This window comes from Dendropsophus ebraccatus, chromosome 15 (genome assembly GCF_027789765.1).
Source record: "Dendropsophus ebraccatus isolate aDenEbr1 chromosome 15, aDenEbr1.pat, whole genome shotgun sequence".
In the NCBI taxonomy this organism is placed as follows: Eukaryota; Metazoa; Chordata; class Amphibia; order Anura; family Hylidae; genus Dendropsophus; species Dendropsophus ebraccatus.
The window spans coordinates 58,894,483-58,912,101 of record NC_091468.1 but is presented as its reverse complement, the minus strand read 5'-3'; the positions used below and the strand labels follow the sequence as shown (position 1 = coordinate 58,912,101).

General features: G+C 45.8%; 1 protein-coding gene across 1 annotated transcript in view; it reads right to left on the bottom strand.

The window, feature by feature from the left end:
- Positions 1-16,786, bottom strand: part of ZFAND3 (zinc finger AN1-type containing 3) — a 98,106-nt gene extending 81,320 nt beyond the window's left edge. The window contains exon 1 of the mRNA XM_069954289.1: positions 16,510-16,786. Coding sequence (XP_069810390.1) covers positions 16,510-16,580 — 71 coding nt within the window. The 5' untranslated portion in view covers positions 16,581-16,786. The remainder of the gene's footprint in view (positions 1-16,509) is intronic.
- Between the last annotated feature and the right edge of the window lie 833 nt (positions 16,787-17,619).

Genomic DNA, 17,619 nt, shown 5'->3' with positions numbered 1-17,619 from the left:
TGAGGCGCATGCCCGACGCTTGTGCCACGCGCGCCATTAATAATGCATCGCCAGGGTGACAGATGGCGGGATATTTTGGGACGCTATTTGTAATTCCTGGTTGCTTTTGACAATAAATGGAGTGTGAAGCTGAAAAATCAGCGCAGAAGAATAAAGTTAACCAGCTGCTAAAAGTCAGCAATAGAGCCGGCGCGGCCCCTAGCATGCTGCGAACCGCTTCACCGGCCCAGAAGGGAGAGGCGTGTGAGGAGCGCTGCCGGCTGTCACTCATGCCTGATCCTGCCTGACAACAACCCCGGGCGGCATTCAACTACAACAGCAGCACAGAGCATTTCAGGGGAAAAGTGTGCTGATCTTGTGGTAGGTTACACAGTGAATAAAGATGTGCTTCGCAGCACAGAGTATTTCAGGGGAGACATGCTTTTTTTTTTTCAAATCAACTGCTTTTAGAAAGTTGTATAGATTTGTAATTTACTTCTACTTAACCTTAAGACTTCCAGTACTTATGAGCTGCAGTATGCCCTGCAGGAAGTGGTGTATTCTTTTTAGCCTGACACAGTGCTCTTTGCTGCCACCTCTGTCCATGTCAGGAACTGTCCAGAGCAGGAAACGTTTTCTGGTTCAATGTTTTTATTAGGTTTTTTAAGACCATATTAGAAAAGAGAAAATCTATAAGCACTGACTTTAGTGCCAACAGTAAAGTTAACATGTTTGTACAACAAGCTAACATATGGGTTAACAAAGAATATAGAAACAGTAATAACATTCGGTATATTAAATAGATATAAAATTGTGGTAACATACAAAGATTGGCAAGCAGCCTTCTCTGTTATACATAAAACCTTCACATGTAGCACCCATATAGAATCTGCTATAAAAACCATCTTGCAATGGTACTACACAACCACGAAACTGGCACATATCTACGCAGGAAACGTTTTCTATGGAGATTTGCTGCTACTCTGGACAGTTCCTGACATGGACAGAGGTGGCAGCAGAGAGCACTGTGTCAGACTGGAAAGAATACACCACTTCCTGCAGGGCATACTGCAGCTGATAAGTATAGAAAGACTTGAGATTTTTAAGTAGAAGTAATTTACAAATCTTCATAACTTTTTAAAACCAGTTGATTTGAAAGAAAAGAAGATTTTCTCTGGATAACCCCTTTAAATCCACCTCTATTAAATATACTATAATATATAATTTCACCAAGGACAGTATTTACATGGAACCCCAGCATTATACAACAGACATGGTAGGTGGGGTCCCTCATGTTACACATCTACATTAGACAAGGGTCTGGGAGAGTGGATCCCAGGCTGCACTATATGCAGGTCACCTTAGGACAGTGGCCCCCAGGGGATGCAGTAGGGTGACTACTCCTATGTAGTGTCCCTGAAAGGCAATCTGTCACTACTTTTTCTGGTTCTGAGGTGCTGACATTGTGAGGAAGGTGTGTCTGTTAGGGTACTATTACACGGAACGATAATCGGCTGAATCGGCCACATCCGGCCAATTATCGTTCCGTGTAATAAACACAACAGGTTTGGACCTATAATTGTCCTGCGCTGTAATTCTCCCCGGCTTCCACGCGCTGCAATTTCAGAGCGGCCTGTCTTAGCTGGCAGGTCGCTCAGCTAATGACAGGTCGGGACCGCCACGGCCAGTGATTGGCTGAGCGGCCTGCCAGCTAAGGGGAGAAGCAGACCACAAGAGGGGCCCTGGACCATGAATAGGTAATGAATGCCAATTTAGCAAAGGCTGCAAGGGCTCGTTTATAGTTAATATCGGGCCCCCATCGGCCCGTGTAATACTACTCTTAGTGTGTGTGTTACCTTCCTTTTTCCGCTCGCTGCTGTACTGTGTCCCCAATCTTGTCTGTAACATAGTAGTGGCCCAGGCGCAGTGAGGGCTGGTGGCCTATGCCCTCAGCTGTTTCACACAGTGCACCTGCGCTGCTCCTACGCACTACGGACCATGCGCAAATTGCTCTGCAGGAGCACGCACGTCGCACAAACCCAGGGTGCATGCGCGAACTAACAAGGGCGCCCTTGCCATCAACAGCGCATGCGCAGCAACAGATGATGCGAATGCGGCACCATTACTCCTCTGACACTTGTGCAGAAAGTTACGGACCAGATTGGGGACAAAGTACAGCAGCGAGTGGAAAAAGGAAGGTAACACACACACACTAGCAGACGCAAACCTTCCTCACAATGTCCGCACCTCAGAACCAGAAAAAGTGCTGACAGATTCCCTTTAAAGGGGCACTCCGGGGGAAAAAAAAAATATGTTTCCAAATTATCTGGTGTCAGAACGTTATATAGATTTGTAATTTTCTTCTATTTAAAAACCTCAAGTCTTTCAGTACTTATCAGCTGCTGTATGCCCTGCAGGAAGTGGTGTATTCTCGCCAGACATAGTGCTCTCTGCTGCCACCTCTGTCCAGAGCAGGAGAGGTTTTCTATGGGAATTTTCTGTTGCTCTGCTCCAGGGACCCAAACACCAGGTTGGACCTATTTGATGACCTCATCCAGTCATGTGACTTAGCCGCACAGCCACCTTCTGGGCCGGATCTATTACAATTAGCAGATTTTAGAATATTCGGCCCTGATCACATTGCAGTTGTCATCTCTGGAGGTAAGACCCAATGCAGCGGCCACAACCTTGCCCCCTACACGCAGGCCAGATGTGAACCCATAAATATGGCCGTCCCCATCTGCATAGAGAATGCTCAGCAAAGCGCTATTAAATCCCATCATTACAGAACGGCCGCAGCGTTACACACCAATCCCTAATAAAACAGATCGTTGACTACAAGGTGGTAGCGGGTGTGCAGCCCGGTTATAGCTTTAACCCTTTCACTGCCTGCTGCTGGAGCTGCTACCATTAATGCAGAATCCTGTTCTATTCTCTCTATGACCAAGGATCTACTGCCCGCTCCCTGATGATCCGGTAATCCGGCACGAGACCAAAACTCCGCTGGGATACCAGGACAGTCAGGAACCTGTAACATCCTGGACGTGGAGCCCAAATGCAGTGTATGTCTATGGGTATGTCTCTCATATACCCACAGACATTGGTGAAACGTGGTACAGAAGTTTCTCCCTCTGGATTCTCGTTTCTTTTTGTGAGATGCAACAATGTAGTATTCCACGCCTTCCCGTCCTTCGTGAATAACCTCACATATACCTTAAGTCTATATGTCTAACGTATCGATTTATATGTTCAGGCATGCGCAGTTCCAGGAAATTGAAATTGAATTCTACAACTTTATTTACAAGGAGAAGCCCGGCCTGGACTGCTATTAAAGTCTGAAACGCGTTGGTGTTTCTTATGCACTCACTTACTGCACATTTTGTACATCTGTTTGTTTTTTTTTTAAACTGAAGAAATAAAGATTATTCTTATCCATTGTGCCGGGGATTACTAGGGAAAGACTACAGGAAAAACGTATAGAAGCATTCAACAATATGGTTAACATCACGCACACGTTTCACATATAAGTTTGTCTATGTTTGTTATATATAGGTTTCATATAAGTGCACAATGTGGTCAACCCTTCTTAATACTGACAGGTGACCAGGCCCATCATGTAAACAGTCATTGGTACCTGACACATACACAATCATCCATATCATACACACATTACACATATTCGCATCATATATACTCACATCCACATCATACACAAATCATTCCTACATACACATGCAACATTCATGCACACATGTCATACACACATCATTCATACACACACATCATACATGCACAAACAAGTCCTACATAGAGACACATATGATACACACATCCACATCTCACACACATCATATGTGCATCAACACGTCATACATATAGACACACATCATACACAAACCTATCCACATCTCACGCACATCATATACACACACACACACACACACACACACACACGCATCTAGTAGATGAATCGGGAAGGCACAGGTTCGGGAGTACTGGATTGAGGCCTCCACCGTTCCTTGGGTTGTGACCTCCGGCAGCTGACCTGGCTCCCCTGATTTCTGCTTGTGTGGTCCGTAGTCACTGTTCCCCAGTTCCCCGCCTCCGCTAGGGTGTCCTGACTGACTGTGGTCTCCTCCGATTACTCCTCCCGGACATAAATCCCTTTTACGATGGCGGTTATGATCAGCATACTCCCGGCTCCGCATCACCATCCGTCTCCAAGATTCCTATTTCCACCGCAATTAATTCGCCCTCGCTTTGATTTACGCAGCAATCTTCTCGCCGGCGCAGACGTGTTAGAGGCAGCAGCTAATTTGCAGGAAAGTTTTATGGTGGTCAAGCGTATGAATAACTAAATACCGCAGAGACGTGTTTATGCCTCTCAGACGTGACTACAGAGACGGGACGCCGCCAACAATTTATACTAATGGCTTTCTTTTCCTTTGCAACGAGAATGGATTTAAAAGCTTCATCTATGGCAACATTAACTTATCCCACCCATCCCCATCCCCATTGATGGAGCGCTCAGTAACATGGAGATCCATTAATGTCTCAGGTGGAACCTTCCGTCAGGACCCTCCATGTATCATCACATTGGTGATCTATGTCAGGGTTTAGGTTTATTTCCTGTATATTCTACACACAGTCTATAGTATATAGAGTATGAGCCCATTGACACTGCAGTGTGAACAGGTCCTAGAGGAAAGGAGGACCGTGGCTGCCATTCATACAAGGAGGAGAATCTCTGCAGTATAAGGTCTTCGATGAAAACATGTCCGACAGTTAATGGACTTTAGGCTCATCTCACATGATCACCGTCTCCACCACATTAAGCCTACAACCCATTCTACACCAAGCTCCTTTGATTCACGGACGCAGCGCACTTTGTGGCTCTCGTAAAGGATAAGGTAATATTTGCATAATTACCCATCACTAGGAAATGGCAGGGTGATAAAAAGCAGTAACATGTAAAACGCCCCCTCCGGGCCGCAATACTCCCTGTAAAATAAGATGAGTCCATAACATTCCCGCTATGGCCTAGAAATCACCACGCGGGAAGGGATCAGAGCGGAACGTGTGAGCCATTCAATCAGGAATCTCAGCATAAAAGCCGCACGCCACAGACGTCTGGTCCGCCAGGACGTGAATGTTTACTGCAGGGCAGACTGGTGTTGATACAGAAAATCTACGATGAAGCATGTCACTAGATTGATGCTTCCACCATTCATTGCTATAGGAAAGACACACAGAGGACTGAAACATGTGAAGGACTATATTCTGTGCAAAGTGCAAGCAGACTTTTTCGTGCAGAATTGTGGGAAGGAGACACAGACAATGTTTTGTGCACGGCTAATCAAAGAGACACTGTATAGGTCGGATCTCAACACAGCATGACTGTGGTCTACAAAGATGGCGTAACCAGCAAGAGTCAAAGGACACCTAATCATTTTCGTCTCAATCCACTGCAAGAGCCAGTTCACAAGGAGCAAAAACGGCAGAATCATCGAGGAAAGGGTCCTTCCCCCCGAATCAGCACTTTTGTAATTCTGCAAGGAATTCTCACGTATTCTGTGCAAAGTGCAAGCAGACTTTTTCGTGCAGAATTGTGGGAAGGAGACACAGACAATGTTTTGCAAAGTCGTTTTTAGAAGTCTTGTTTTGACAATTCTGTGCCGAATCCGCAAGGAAATTTGGCGCTGAAAAATCTTGCAGAGGAAAATCAAAGCCCCATTGATCTCTATAGGATTCTGCCAGCGGATCAACAAACATGTCCATTCTTCTGGCGGAAAGCCGATCTGCTGCGGAAATTCCGCTGTGTGAACTGCAGAGAGGAATGGAAATTGGCTCTGCAGCAATTTTACGGGTGGAATTTTCAGCGCTAATATTCCACCACTTTTGCTCCGTGAACTGGCCCTTATACTGTATGTATGAACCGGCCCAGGGGCAACAAAGTTACCGATCCACAGACGTCATTTTGAGAAGTTTACTGCAACTCTTCAAGACCAACCCTGCTACATCCGAGGACACAGTAATCCTATAGCTGTGCTGAAAATCACCATGAAGAGGGAACAGTATAACTAATCAGAATTCACTATCAATTGGCTGAAATCTAGAGATGAGCAAACCTGGAGCATGCTCGAGTCCATCTGAACCCGAACTTTCGGCATTTGATTAGCAGTGGCTGCTGAAGTTGGATAAAGCCCTAAGGCTATGTGGAAAACATGGATATAGTCATTGGCTGTATCCATGTTTTCCAGACAACCTTGGAGCTTTATCCAAGGATCGACTCGAACCCAAACTCGGTTCGCTCATCTCTACTGGAATCGCTTTGTGTAGCCTCGGTTCAGGCGGCAGCTGAATGTGCTGCCATATATAAGGTATTACTATTACAAATAAACCACAGGGATGGATGCAGGCCAAGCTCTCCCGTGTCCCAAGACATCACTGGTATTCAACATTTGCACAAAAAAATGTGTCAGCGGATGATATTATAGCTCAAGAGAGAAGGGAAGTGTATACATACGAGATGTAGGCTGCTGTGCCCTATTACAGCCCCACACTATCCTCTGTATAGCTCTCCCTGCAGACGAAGCTTCCGCCCTACAAGCTGTCACCTATACCCTGTATTTCCCTACGAAAGCAACAGTGGCTGCGAAAACATTTTACAAATCCATACGCATTTCAATCCCGAAGGGACATACATCCAAGTGCCGCAAATTAACATACATAGGTAAACCTTAGGGTCAATGGAGCATATGGTGCCACACACGTGTATGGTGTTCCCCTACAGTATGTAAAACTATATCTGCCACTCACACATAATATGAAGGTTCTTCCTACAAATGTTACATACCAGCAATGTCTTGGGAACCAGGAGAGCTCGGCCTGTATCCATCCCCATGGTGTGTCTGTCTGCTTTCTACCCTCAACGGTAAGAAAAGGGATTATTTTTTGGTTCTATTTATTGCGGGTATTCTTGATGTGTCATTTTCTGCTTTTTAAAAAGGAATAATAAAGTTCTATTTTAGGCTTTTTCAGAGTAATATGGTGATTATATTTAGAGCTAGTTTAGATTGGTGGATTACTATTTGCTATTATTATTACTGGTAATTTTATATAATACAAGGACAGGTCAATATACGTTAAGTAAAACGGCACCAAACTACGATGCCCCAAAGCTGACTGTAGAGATAACATGGCCGACAGCCGATCCCACTCTGTCACTTAGTTTAGCCGTGTCTGCATGGGATCTGAATGAGGGGGGTGCTGCTACCAGACTAATCTATTTTATAACTCCAGACTCCTCTGTTCTCTCATCCAGACTCCTATGTCCATAGCCCTAAACTCCTCTGCCTTCAGCTGCAGACCCATCTACCCCTTTCCCAGGGCTGCTCTGCTCCCTTCTCCAGACTCCTCTGTCCCCTTCTCCAGACCTATTGAGTATAAGGATAGGGCAGATGAAATCAAACATGCCTGATCCTTCTCTGCCCCCAACATCCACTGTAAGCAGAAAGCAGGGCGAATGCACTGCAAAGTAGAGGGACCACCAATCTCACTGAAATCTGTGGAATTGACTAACACTTATTATTAGGGTATGTGCACACTACGGAATCAGCGCGGATAACTTCCAGCAGATTGCCGCTCAGCCAATCACAGGCTGGGACCGCCGTGGTCAGTGATTGGCTGAGCGGCCTGTCAGCAAAGACAGGCCGCTCTGAAACTACAGCGTGCGGGACCCGGTGAGAAGCGGACCGCAAGAGGAGCCCAGGACCATGGATAAGTAATAAATGCTGTCTAAAGCAAGGGCTGCAAGGATATCGGTAACGATGTCCATGCAGCCCGTGGTAAACAATTATCAGGCCGTGTAATAGGCCCAGTAAACGAGCGCCGATCTAGCAGTTATTATCGGGCCCCCATCAGGACGTGTATTAACACCCTTATTCTGTATTAGCTTTAGGAAAGTTGATGCCGTGGGAGAATAAAGAGAATATAGGGGTTGCTCCTCCTTATTCCCTCTCCAAGCAGCACAGCAAATAGATTAAAAGGTTTTATTTAGAACGGACATCTCTTCAATAAAATGAGACAACTGACCAACAGCAGGTGATGTGTGTGATGTGAGTGGTAGGCCTGCTAAGACCTTCATATATATGGCCGTTCTGCAAAGAGCGTGATATAGCACCTGTTAAAATGAATGGGTGATCCAAATAAACATGGCTGTCCGGATGAGTGTCCTCGCTGGCACACTGTGACAACCCTCCTACTGACACAGATCTCATCAATGCCTGACACAAGGTACAACACTTGGGGCATAGAGATCAGACATTATCGACGCGGCGTGGCTTGTGACCGTCATCTCCCGCTTAAAATAAAGACATAAAGACGAGTCCTGGCTGCCTGGTGTATAGAGCGGCGGCCCTGGCGGTGCCCCCGCGGTTATGTGAATAATAAAGCCGCCATTTAGAGTGGATGTAATTTACCGTCCGCGATGATTAGAGCAGGTATCTCGCAGGATATCAGGCTTTCTGCGTTTCACATTTTCTCAGAAAAATAATTGGAGCTTAAACTCGCGGCCGCTGTGCACTTGAAAGTCTGGAGGTCGGATAATTTCAGGAGGCGTCAATCCCTCACATCTGTGAAATCGCTTCCTGTGCCGCTGGGCTTTATTCTAATTCTCTGCGCTTGTTTGCAGTGGATTTAAAACTTCCTGCGTTACCCTGCGCCTGAGAGCTAAAGCTACGGGAACTCCGCATCCCTGCACCCTGTATAACTGGTCATCCTGTACCGTATTAACAATCCATATAAAACTGTACATCCCAGAAGAATAATACTGCTACACGTATGTCCCAGAATAATAATACTGCTACACGTATGTCCCAGAATACTAATAATAATACTGCTACACGTATGTCCCAGAAGAATAATAATAATACTGCTACACGTACGTCCCAGAAGAATAATACTGCTACACGTATGTGCTACACGTATGTCCCAGAAGAATAATACTGCTACACGTACATCCCAGAAGAATAATTCTGCTACACGTACGTCCCAGAAGAATAATACTGCTACACGTACGTCCCAGAAGAAGAAGAAGGATACTGCTACACGTATATCCCAGAAGAAGAATAATACTGCTGCTCAGATGTCCTTAAAGAATAATACTGATTATACACGGATGTCCCTGATGAATAATAATACTGCTAAACGTACGTCCCAAAAAAAAAATATATATATAATAATACTGCTACACGTATGTCCCAGAAGGAGAATAATACTGCTACATGTATATCCCGGAAGAAGATTAATACTGCTACGCGTATGTCCCATTATAATTATAATACTGCTACACGGATGTCCCAGAAGAATAATAATACTGCTACACGAGTGTCCCCGAAGAAGACCGCTATACGTCTTATAAACCCAGATCTCCTATACTAGTCAAAATCTGAAACTATTCATTCTACTGCTGAAAACTGCTTAGCTACTGTACTTCCTCCTTTGTGGATGCCACCATTTACCTACAACACCCAGTTTTCCAGACATTACTGATGGATCTCTGGTCACCGATACCAGATCATACTACTTCCTCTCCAAGAAGTTAAATGGGTACTCTGGCGAAAAGTTTTTTTTTTTTTTTAATTAACTAAAATCAGAAATTTGTAAACATTCCTAAATTACTTTTAATTAAAAATCTCCAGTCTTCCAGTACTTTAGCCGGAAGTGGTGAATTCTTTCCGGTATGGAACAGTGTTCTCTGGTGCCACCTCTGTCCATGTCAGGAACTGTCCAGAGCAGCAGAGGTTTTCTAAGGGCAGTTTAGTCACAGAAAGAGGTGGCAGCCTCAAAAGAATACACCACTATCCTGCAGGACATACAACAGCTGATAAGTACTTGAAGACTAGAGATTTTTAAATAAAAGTAAATTACAAATCTATATAACTTTCTGACACCAGTTGATTGGAAAAAATAATAATAATTCGCTGGAGCACCCCTTTAACCCCCTAAGGACCCATGAGATACAGGTACATTATGGTAGCCTGTCACTTAAAGACCCATGACGTACCTGTAGACCAGTGGGTCTGGCAGTGCTATGAAGTGTGCTCAAGAGCCAGGTCTAGAGATGAGCGGATTTCCCGAAGTTCGGGTTCGTATGAACCTGAACTATCGGCATCTGACTCCCGCTGTCTGCCGCCTCCGTGCAGCGGGTGGATACAGCCTAGGAACGCCTAGAAAACTGGGATACAGCCATTGGCATATACTGTGAACAATGAATTCTTACACTGAAAGATTTGAGAACAGTTAACAATGATTTTGAGCTGAAAAGATGCGCAAAACCCCCTAAGATTGAGATTTCATTCGTAGTTTGACCATTGCCGCGTTACATCAGAATATTATCGCTTGATTTCAAACAATTTAGCCATTTTTGTTGAATAATCGGCCTGTGTAAACGGCCCTAAAAGAACCCGCCAGAAGGCAGTAAAAGTTAGAGCGCACAGTCAGGTCAAAGAGAAATCTTCTTTAGCCTTTTCTCCACCAACGTGAAATGAGGCAGAGACCCCCCACCCCCTTGTGTGCAGTAATTCTGATCAGTGGGAGAGCAAACATAACTTTTGCATAAAAGCAATTCACAGGGTAAACAATGTTCAGAAACGTGTCCATAGGAGAACATGAAGAGCATGCAGACACAGTAACAGCTGACAGCTCCGATTTCTATCAACATTTTATATGCATCTCTGGGTTTTAAGGATATGTCAGTAGCACACACAACGCATTTCATGGCTAATATAGGACAGCGATTTATGGGAACACTCAAACCAGCACCAAATGGGAAGGAAAGTCTGTCTGATACGCAAAAAAATAGGGCTCAAGAAAGCCAAAATATCACCAAAAGGGAACCCACACAGGCTACACATACTGTCACATAAAAACCGGTTATCAAAGTATATCTATAAAGGATAGAATGCACATAGGAACAATGAAAGACCTCCCACCTTCGTATACAGCCCTATGTGTGTACAGAGCTATAGTCTGACCCTCCAGCTGACATCAGGATATGACCTATTGAATAAATCAGGTTTATATGTTAACCATAATTTTGTATGAATTTTTGGCTTTTTTTTTTTTTAAACTCAATCACACAGTGAAATCATTCTGTCCGGTTATGAAGGAGCCCTGGCAGAGTATCAAAGTCTCATGCTGTTGTGAAAATGAAAAAGACAAAAGGTAGAAATGATAGGCAATACATTCCACTGACCAGCTCTTCATACACATGATCGTCAATACGGAAGACAACCCGTATAAAGGAGCACTTGGTCACTTTGCATTTTGTCCTTGCTCTCATCCCTAGAAATAGCATGAGGTGGTGTCTACAACCCATACAAGTGGCTCAGGTAGTGCAGCTCATCCAGGATGGCACATCAATGGGAGCTGTTCCAAGAAGGTGCTGTGTCTGTCAGCGTAGTGTCCAGAGCATGGAGCACATACCAGGAGATGTGGAGACAACAAGCCAGCAGCAGGACAGCTATCTCCTCCGTTGTGCAAGAAGGAAAAGGGCCAGAGTCCTGGAGAATGACCAAACTGTCAGAAACAGACTCCATGGAAGGGATGAGGGTCTAACGTCCACAGGTTGCTGTAGTGCTTCCAGCCTACCACCATGCAGGGCGAATGGCATGAGCCAAAGAACACCAAGATTGACAGATTAAACATTGGCGACAACAATGGAGAAAGTTCTGCTGCCTGCAACATCCTCCGGCAGTGGGTTAGTAATGGTGTGGGGTGGCATTTCTTTGGAGGGCCGCACAGCCCTCTATGTGCTTGCCAGAGGTAGTCTGACTGCCATTAGGTACCGAGATGACCCCTTGTGAGACCATATGCTGGTGCGGTTTGCCCTGGGCTCCTCCTAATGCAGGACAATGCTAGACCTCACGTGGCCGGAGTGTGTCAGCAGCTCCTACAACATGAAGGCATTGAAGCTATGGACTGGCCGCTTGTTCCCCAGACCTTTAGGAGACCATCCGCCACCTCATCAGGAGCATGCCCAGGCATTGTAGGGAGGTCATACAGACACGTGGAGCCCACACACAATACTCAGCCTCATTTCCTTGTGTTAAGGCATTTCCACTGAAGTCTGCAGCTGTAGCTTTAAGGATGCGTTCACATGTACAGGATCCGCAGCAGATTTGATGGCGCAGATTCAAAGCAAATCAAACCTGGGCCATCAAATCTGCTGCGGATCCTGTACGTGTAAACGCACCTCAAGAGATGTTTTATTATGCTGCACGAGAGGAGAGGGGCAGCAACTAGTCATTCGGGGAGGGAGCAGTCTGTGACTAGTCGTGGCTTTCTGCCTGTCAGCGCAGAGTGAGTGGATGACTGACAGACAGACTGAGAGGCCACTAATGGGTCTCTCTGCATGTTAATCATTCCCGCAGAGCGTGCTGAAAGGCAGAGAGCCGTGACTAGTCAAAGGAGGCCCAGATGACTAGTTGCCACCCATCTCCCGGCTTTGTGTGGCGTGATAAAACATCTTTTCCCCCTGCTGTAAAGCTGCAGACGCGGCTGGTAGCTGTATAGTAGAGCTATACTGTGCTGCAGGGAACCATATCAGCACAATCGAGCTGATTGGTACCCTTTAACGTTATTGGCCGCACAACTATGTGGCCTTTAATGAATGTTAATGGCGAACCAGTGACACCAGATGTGTGATCAATTGTGCCACGTAAAGGCTTGTTTATTTAGCGCCGATCAGCGGACAGCTAAAGATCAGGTAATGTGAAAGTATCTGAGAAGCTGAAATTTCCTGTTCTACTCTGATCACTTCCCAACAGTGTCCTCCTTATCATCACAGACAGGAGTACAATGCAAGGTGACAACTGTATATAGATAACAGAGGTAGATAGCTGCTGCTCACAACTCAGCCTCCCACCCCTTTTAAACGACCTTAGTAAAATGGTCACAGAGCATGCTCACAAATGTGTCCCATAAGAAGAAGCGTCTAAAGGCGTTTATTGGGTCTATGTCTATGAGGCTTGCCGTCCAGCAAGTCACTAAATGCAGTTATCAGCAGCTTAGGCAAGATGGCTGCCCCCCATAAATAAGGTACAGTACTACAAATACAATTTTTATAAACTACATTAAGATCTAAAAACAGATTACAAAAAAAATGTTCCAGTATCTAATCAGTAACAACAAACAGAGGTGGCACATTTCCTTTCCTAACCAGAATAACTAGAACAGAAGGAGACACATTGGTGTGCACAGAAGCTGTATACACAAAACTGCATTCTCCCATCCTATCTGAGGATATATATATACAGTGGTGACTTGAATTATGAGCATAGTTCGTTCCGGTACAGTACTTGTAATCCAAATCCACTCTTAAACCAAAGCAAATTTTCCAATAAGAAATCAAAGAAATGCAGACAATTGGTTCCACACCCCAAAAACAATATTTATTATTCTGAACAACATGTAAAACCAATGAAACAAACATTCAGTAACAGCAGAATATGTGATATTATAAGTTACTGTACAGGAATGGAGACAAGGGCGGACAGAGACTGCAGGGAGCATGAAGGAATGAGCAGGGCAGATGTGGGCACATACATGCAGCGCTCTCTGTCCGGGGAGAGAGGGGTTACAGCTATGGAGAGATTACCTCCACAGTCCTGTCCCCTGATGTAAGCCCCAGCCTGAAGTGGATCTGCTATGATTTGGAAGGTGAGTGAGACTTCCTGGGTCAGAGTACAGGGCTGTAGACCCCGCTATGCAGACCATGCCCCTCCTCCACTCGCATTCCCATCCAGTACAGGGAGCTCTTAAACCAAAGCAATGCTCTTAAACCAAGTCACAATTTTGAAAAACTGAGAGCTCTTAAACCAAAACGCTCTTAAACCAAGTTACCACTGTGTGTGTATATATATATATATATATTATATATATATATATATATATATATATTATACATACACACACATATATATTATAGGAACTCCATAGTCCACCGACATGTCCGGTCACGTGTGTCACATATCAATAATCAACAAATATAGATATACTCTAGACAGTGCACACATTACATATGTTGTATTATACTCCAGAGCTGCACTCACTATTCTGCTGGTGGGGTTACTGTGTACATACATTACTGATTCGGTGTTATATCCTGTATTATACTCCAGAGCTGCACTCACTACTATTACAGGATCTGGTCACACACATTACATTGACATTCAGCGCCCAGTGATAAAAAGATGATCATGTTACATTATCTGAAAATATACATGATGCCGCAGTGATCAGTGGTGGCACAGCGGTGGGGTACAGCAGCGAGTCCCCATGTATACTGGTTGGGTACGATGGAAGGCCCCTGGGCTCATCAGCGGGCAGCACACAGTCCCGATGTACATGCCATTGTCACTTGGGGGCAGACACTGCATCGGCTTATCATAGCCACATCTTACTGCAGTATGTCGCGGGCACCTATATGGCGAGCACCACTTGGCACCGATCCGCATGTAATATAGATCTAGGCCTGAGGTCACAGACTGGGCACTATTACATCTCAGCCTGCCAGGGCCTCACTAGTAAAGCATCATACATCACATCACACATAGTAATACATCACAGCAATAAAAAATATAGGGGGAGATTTATCAAACATGGTGTAAAGTGAGACTGGCTCAGTTGCCCCTAGCAACCAATCAGATTTGGGGGTTGTTGGTTGGTTTAGGACTGTGGAGCTATGGTAGGTTTTCTGGGCACAGCTCCTGTGTGTACTGGATACCAGTATATGGACGTGCAGGGTAAACGTGGCACTAAACGGGGCCATGTAGCATCAGGCTGTCACAGTATGGGGGTATGAAGGACATGGGTGGCAAAATATGGTGTTATGTAGGGTCAAGGTAACAGAGTATGGGGCTATGTACTATTAGGTTGGCATTGAGCAATGTTGGTAAAGTATGATGCTATGTAGGATTGGGTGGCACAGTATGAGGCTCTGTAGAGTCAGGGTGGCACAGTACAGGGGTATATATGATAGGGTGGCACAGTACAGGGGTATATACTGTCAGGGTGGCACAGTACAGGGGTATATACTGTCAGGGTGGCACAGTACAGGGGTATATACTGTCAGGGTGGCACAGTACGGGGGTATATACTGTCAGGGTGGCACAGTACGGGGGTATATACTGTCAGGGTGGCACAGTACAGGGGTATATACTGTCAGGGTGGCACAGTACAGGGGTATATACTGTCAGGGTGGCACAGTACAGGGGTATATACTGTCAGGGTGGCACAGTACAGGGGTATATACTGTCAGGGTGGCACAGTACAGGGGTATATACTGACAGGGTGGCACAGTACAGGGGTATATATGATAGGGTGGCACAGTACAGGGGTATATACTGTCAGGGTGGCACAGTACAGGGGTATATATGATAGGGTGGCACAGTACAGGGGTATATACTGTCAGGGTGGCACAGTACAGGGGTATATATGATAGGGTGGCACAGTACAGGGGTATATATGATAGGGTGGCACAGTACAAGGGTATATATGATCAGGGTGGCACAGTACAGGGGTATATACTGTCAGGGTGGCACAGTACAGGGGTATATACTGTCAGGGTGGCACAGTACAGGGGTATATACTGTCAGGATGGCACAGTACGGGGGTATATACTGTCAGGGTGGCACAGTACAGGGGTATATACTGTCAGGGTGGCACAGTACAGGGGTATATACTGTCAGGGTGGCACAGTACAGGGGTATATATGATCAGGGTGGTACAGTACAGGGGTATATATGATAGGGTGGCACAGTACAGGGGTATATACAGTCAGGGTGGCACAGTACAGGGGTATATACTGTCAGGGTGGCACAGTACAGGGGTATATACTGTCAGGGTGGCACAGTACAGGGGTATATACTGTCAGGGTGGCACAGTACAGGGGTATATATGATAGGGTGGCACAGTACAGGGGTATATATTGTCAGGGTGGCACAGTACAGGGGTATATACTGTCAGGGTGGCACAGTACAGGGGTATATACTGTCAGGGTGGCACAGTACAGGGGTATATACTGTCAGGGTGGCACAGTACGGGGGTATATACTGTCAGGGTGGCACAGTACGGGGGTATATACTGTCAGGGTGGCACAGTACAGGGGTATATACAGTCAGGGTGGCACAGTACAGGGGTATATACAGTCAGGGTGGCACAGTACAGGGGTATATACTGTCAGGGTGGCACAGTACAGGGGTATATACTGTCAGGGTGGCACAGTACAGGGGTATATACTGTCAGGGTGGCACAGTACAGGGGTATATATGATCAGGGTGGTACAGTACAGGGGTATATATGATAGGGTGGCACAGTACAGGGGTATATATGATAGGGTGGCACAGTATGGGGGCTGGTACACCATGGGGCTCTCCATAGCTCCGGGTTGGCACAGGGGTCTCGGCTGTCCCCGGGGCCCCCCCAGCCCGCAGCGCGGTATCGGGGCGCGGGGCCCGGCTCTCTTACCCCCAGAATCCGCAGGGGCAGCGCGGGGGGAGGCTGGGCGGTTTGCTACGCTCGCTGCCGGTGTCTCCCATGGCTGACAGGCCGGGGCCGTTCTCTCTACACCAGGGCCGAGGCCTCCGCGCCGCTCACACTCCCTGCTGCCCCCGAGCTGTCGGGACCCTCCCGGGATGAGGCCGCGGTACAGGCCGAGGGAACACGGCGACTCCGGGGCGACCAGTCCGAGGCTCCAAACCGTGATCCAGGCCGGTCAGCTGGAGGCGGAGCGTACCAACTCCAAAACGGGGGAGTGACCGCCCCATATCGACCTACAAGGCGACGATGTCTGCGACGAACCGGGTCTGCAGCTATGATAATACGATACATAATTATATCTATAGAATCCATGCGTATTTCTAGCTCATCTGCTTTGATAGCGCCTCTCACAAATCCATCATACGTCTAACCACCCCTTTTTACTTAATGGTACATTCCTCTCTGGAGTCTTGGTTCAGGCGAAGAGGCACAGACCTGAAATCAGCTGGAAAAGGATGAAACCACTCAGCTTCTGGGGGAGCAGGATGATACCATTAGGTGCTCTGTTAAAAACTAGTGTTCATGTTGTAAATGATCTAGGCAGAAACCTGAGACAAAAGGTGAGAAAAATAAAAATATCATATATGTTAAGTAGTTGTATCCAAAAGTATAATAATATTTATAGCGATATACACAGAACCCCCCTATGGAAGCTCTTGGTATAGTCGGGAGAGGGTGCTGTTTGGTTTAAGTTGGACCTAAGCCAAAAAAGAAGAGGAAATACAGAGAACACAACATGATACAATGTATCATCACTCTATACGTCACATATAGGTTACATTACATACAATATATCATCACTATACATCCACTATATGAGTACAAGACACTACATGATACAAGGTATCATCACTATACATCACATATAGGTTACATATCAGTACAGGACACCACGTGATATAATATATCATCACTATACATCCCCCTATACATCACCTATATGTTATATATCAGTACTGAACACTACATGATACAAGGTATCATCACTATAAACCCATATACATAACCTATAAGTTATAGATCAGTACAGAACACTAC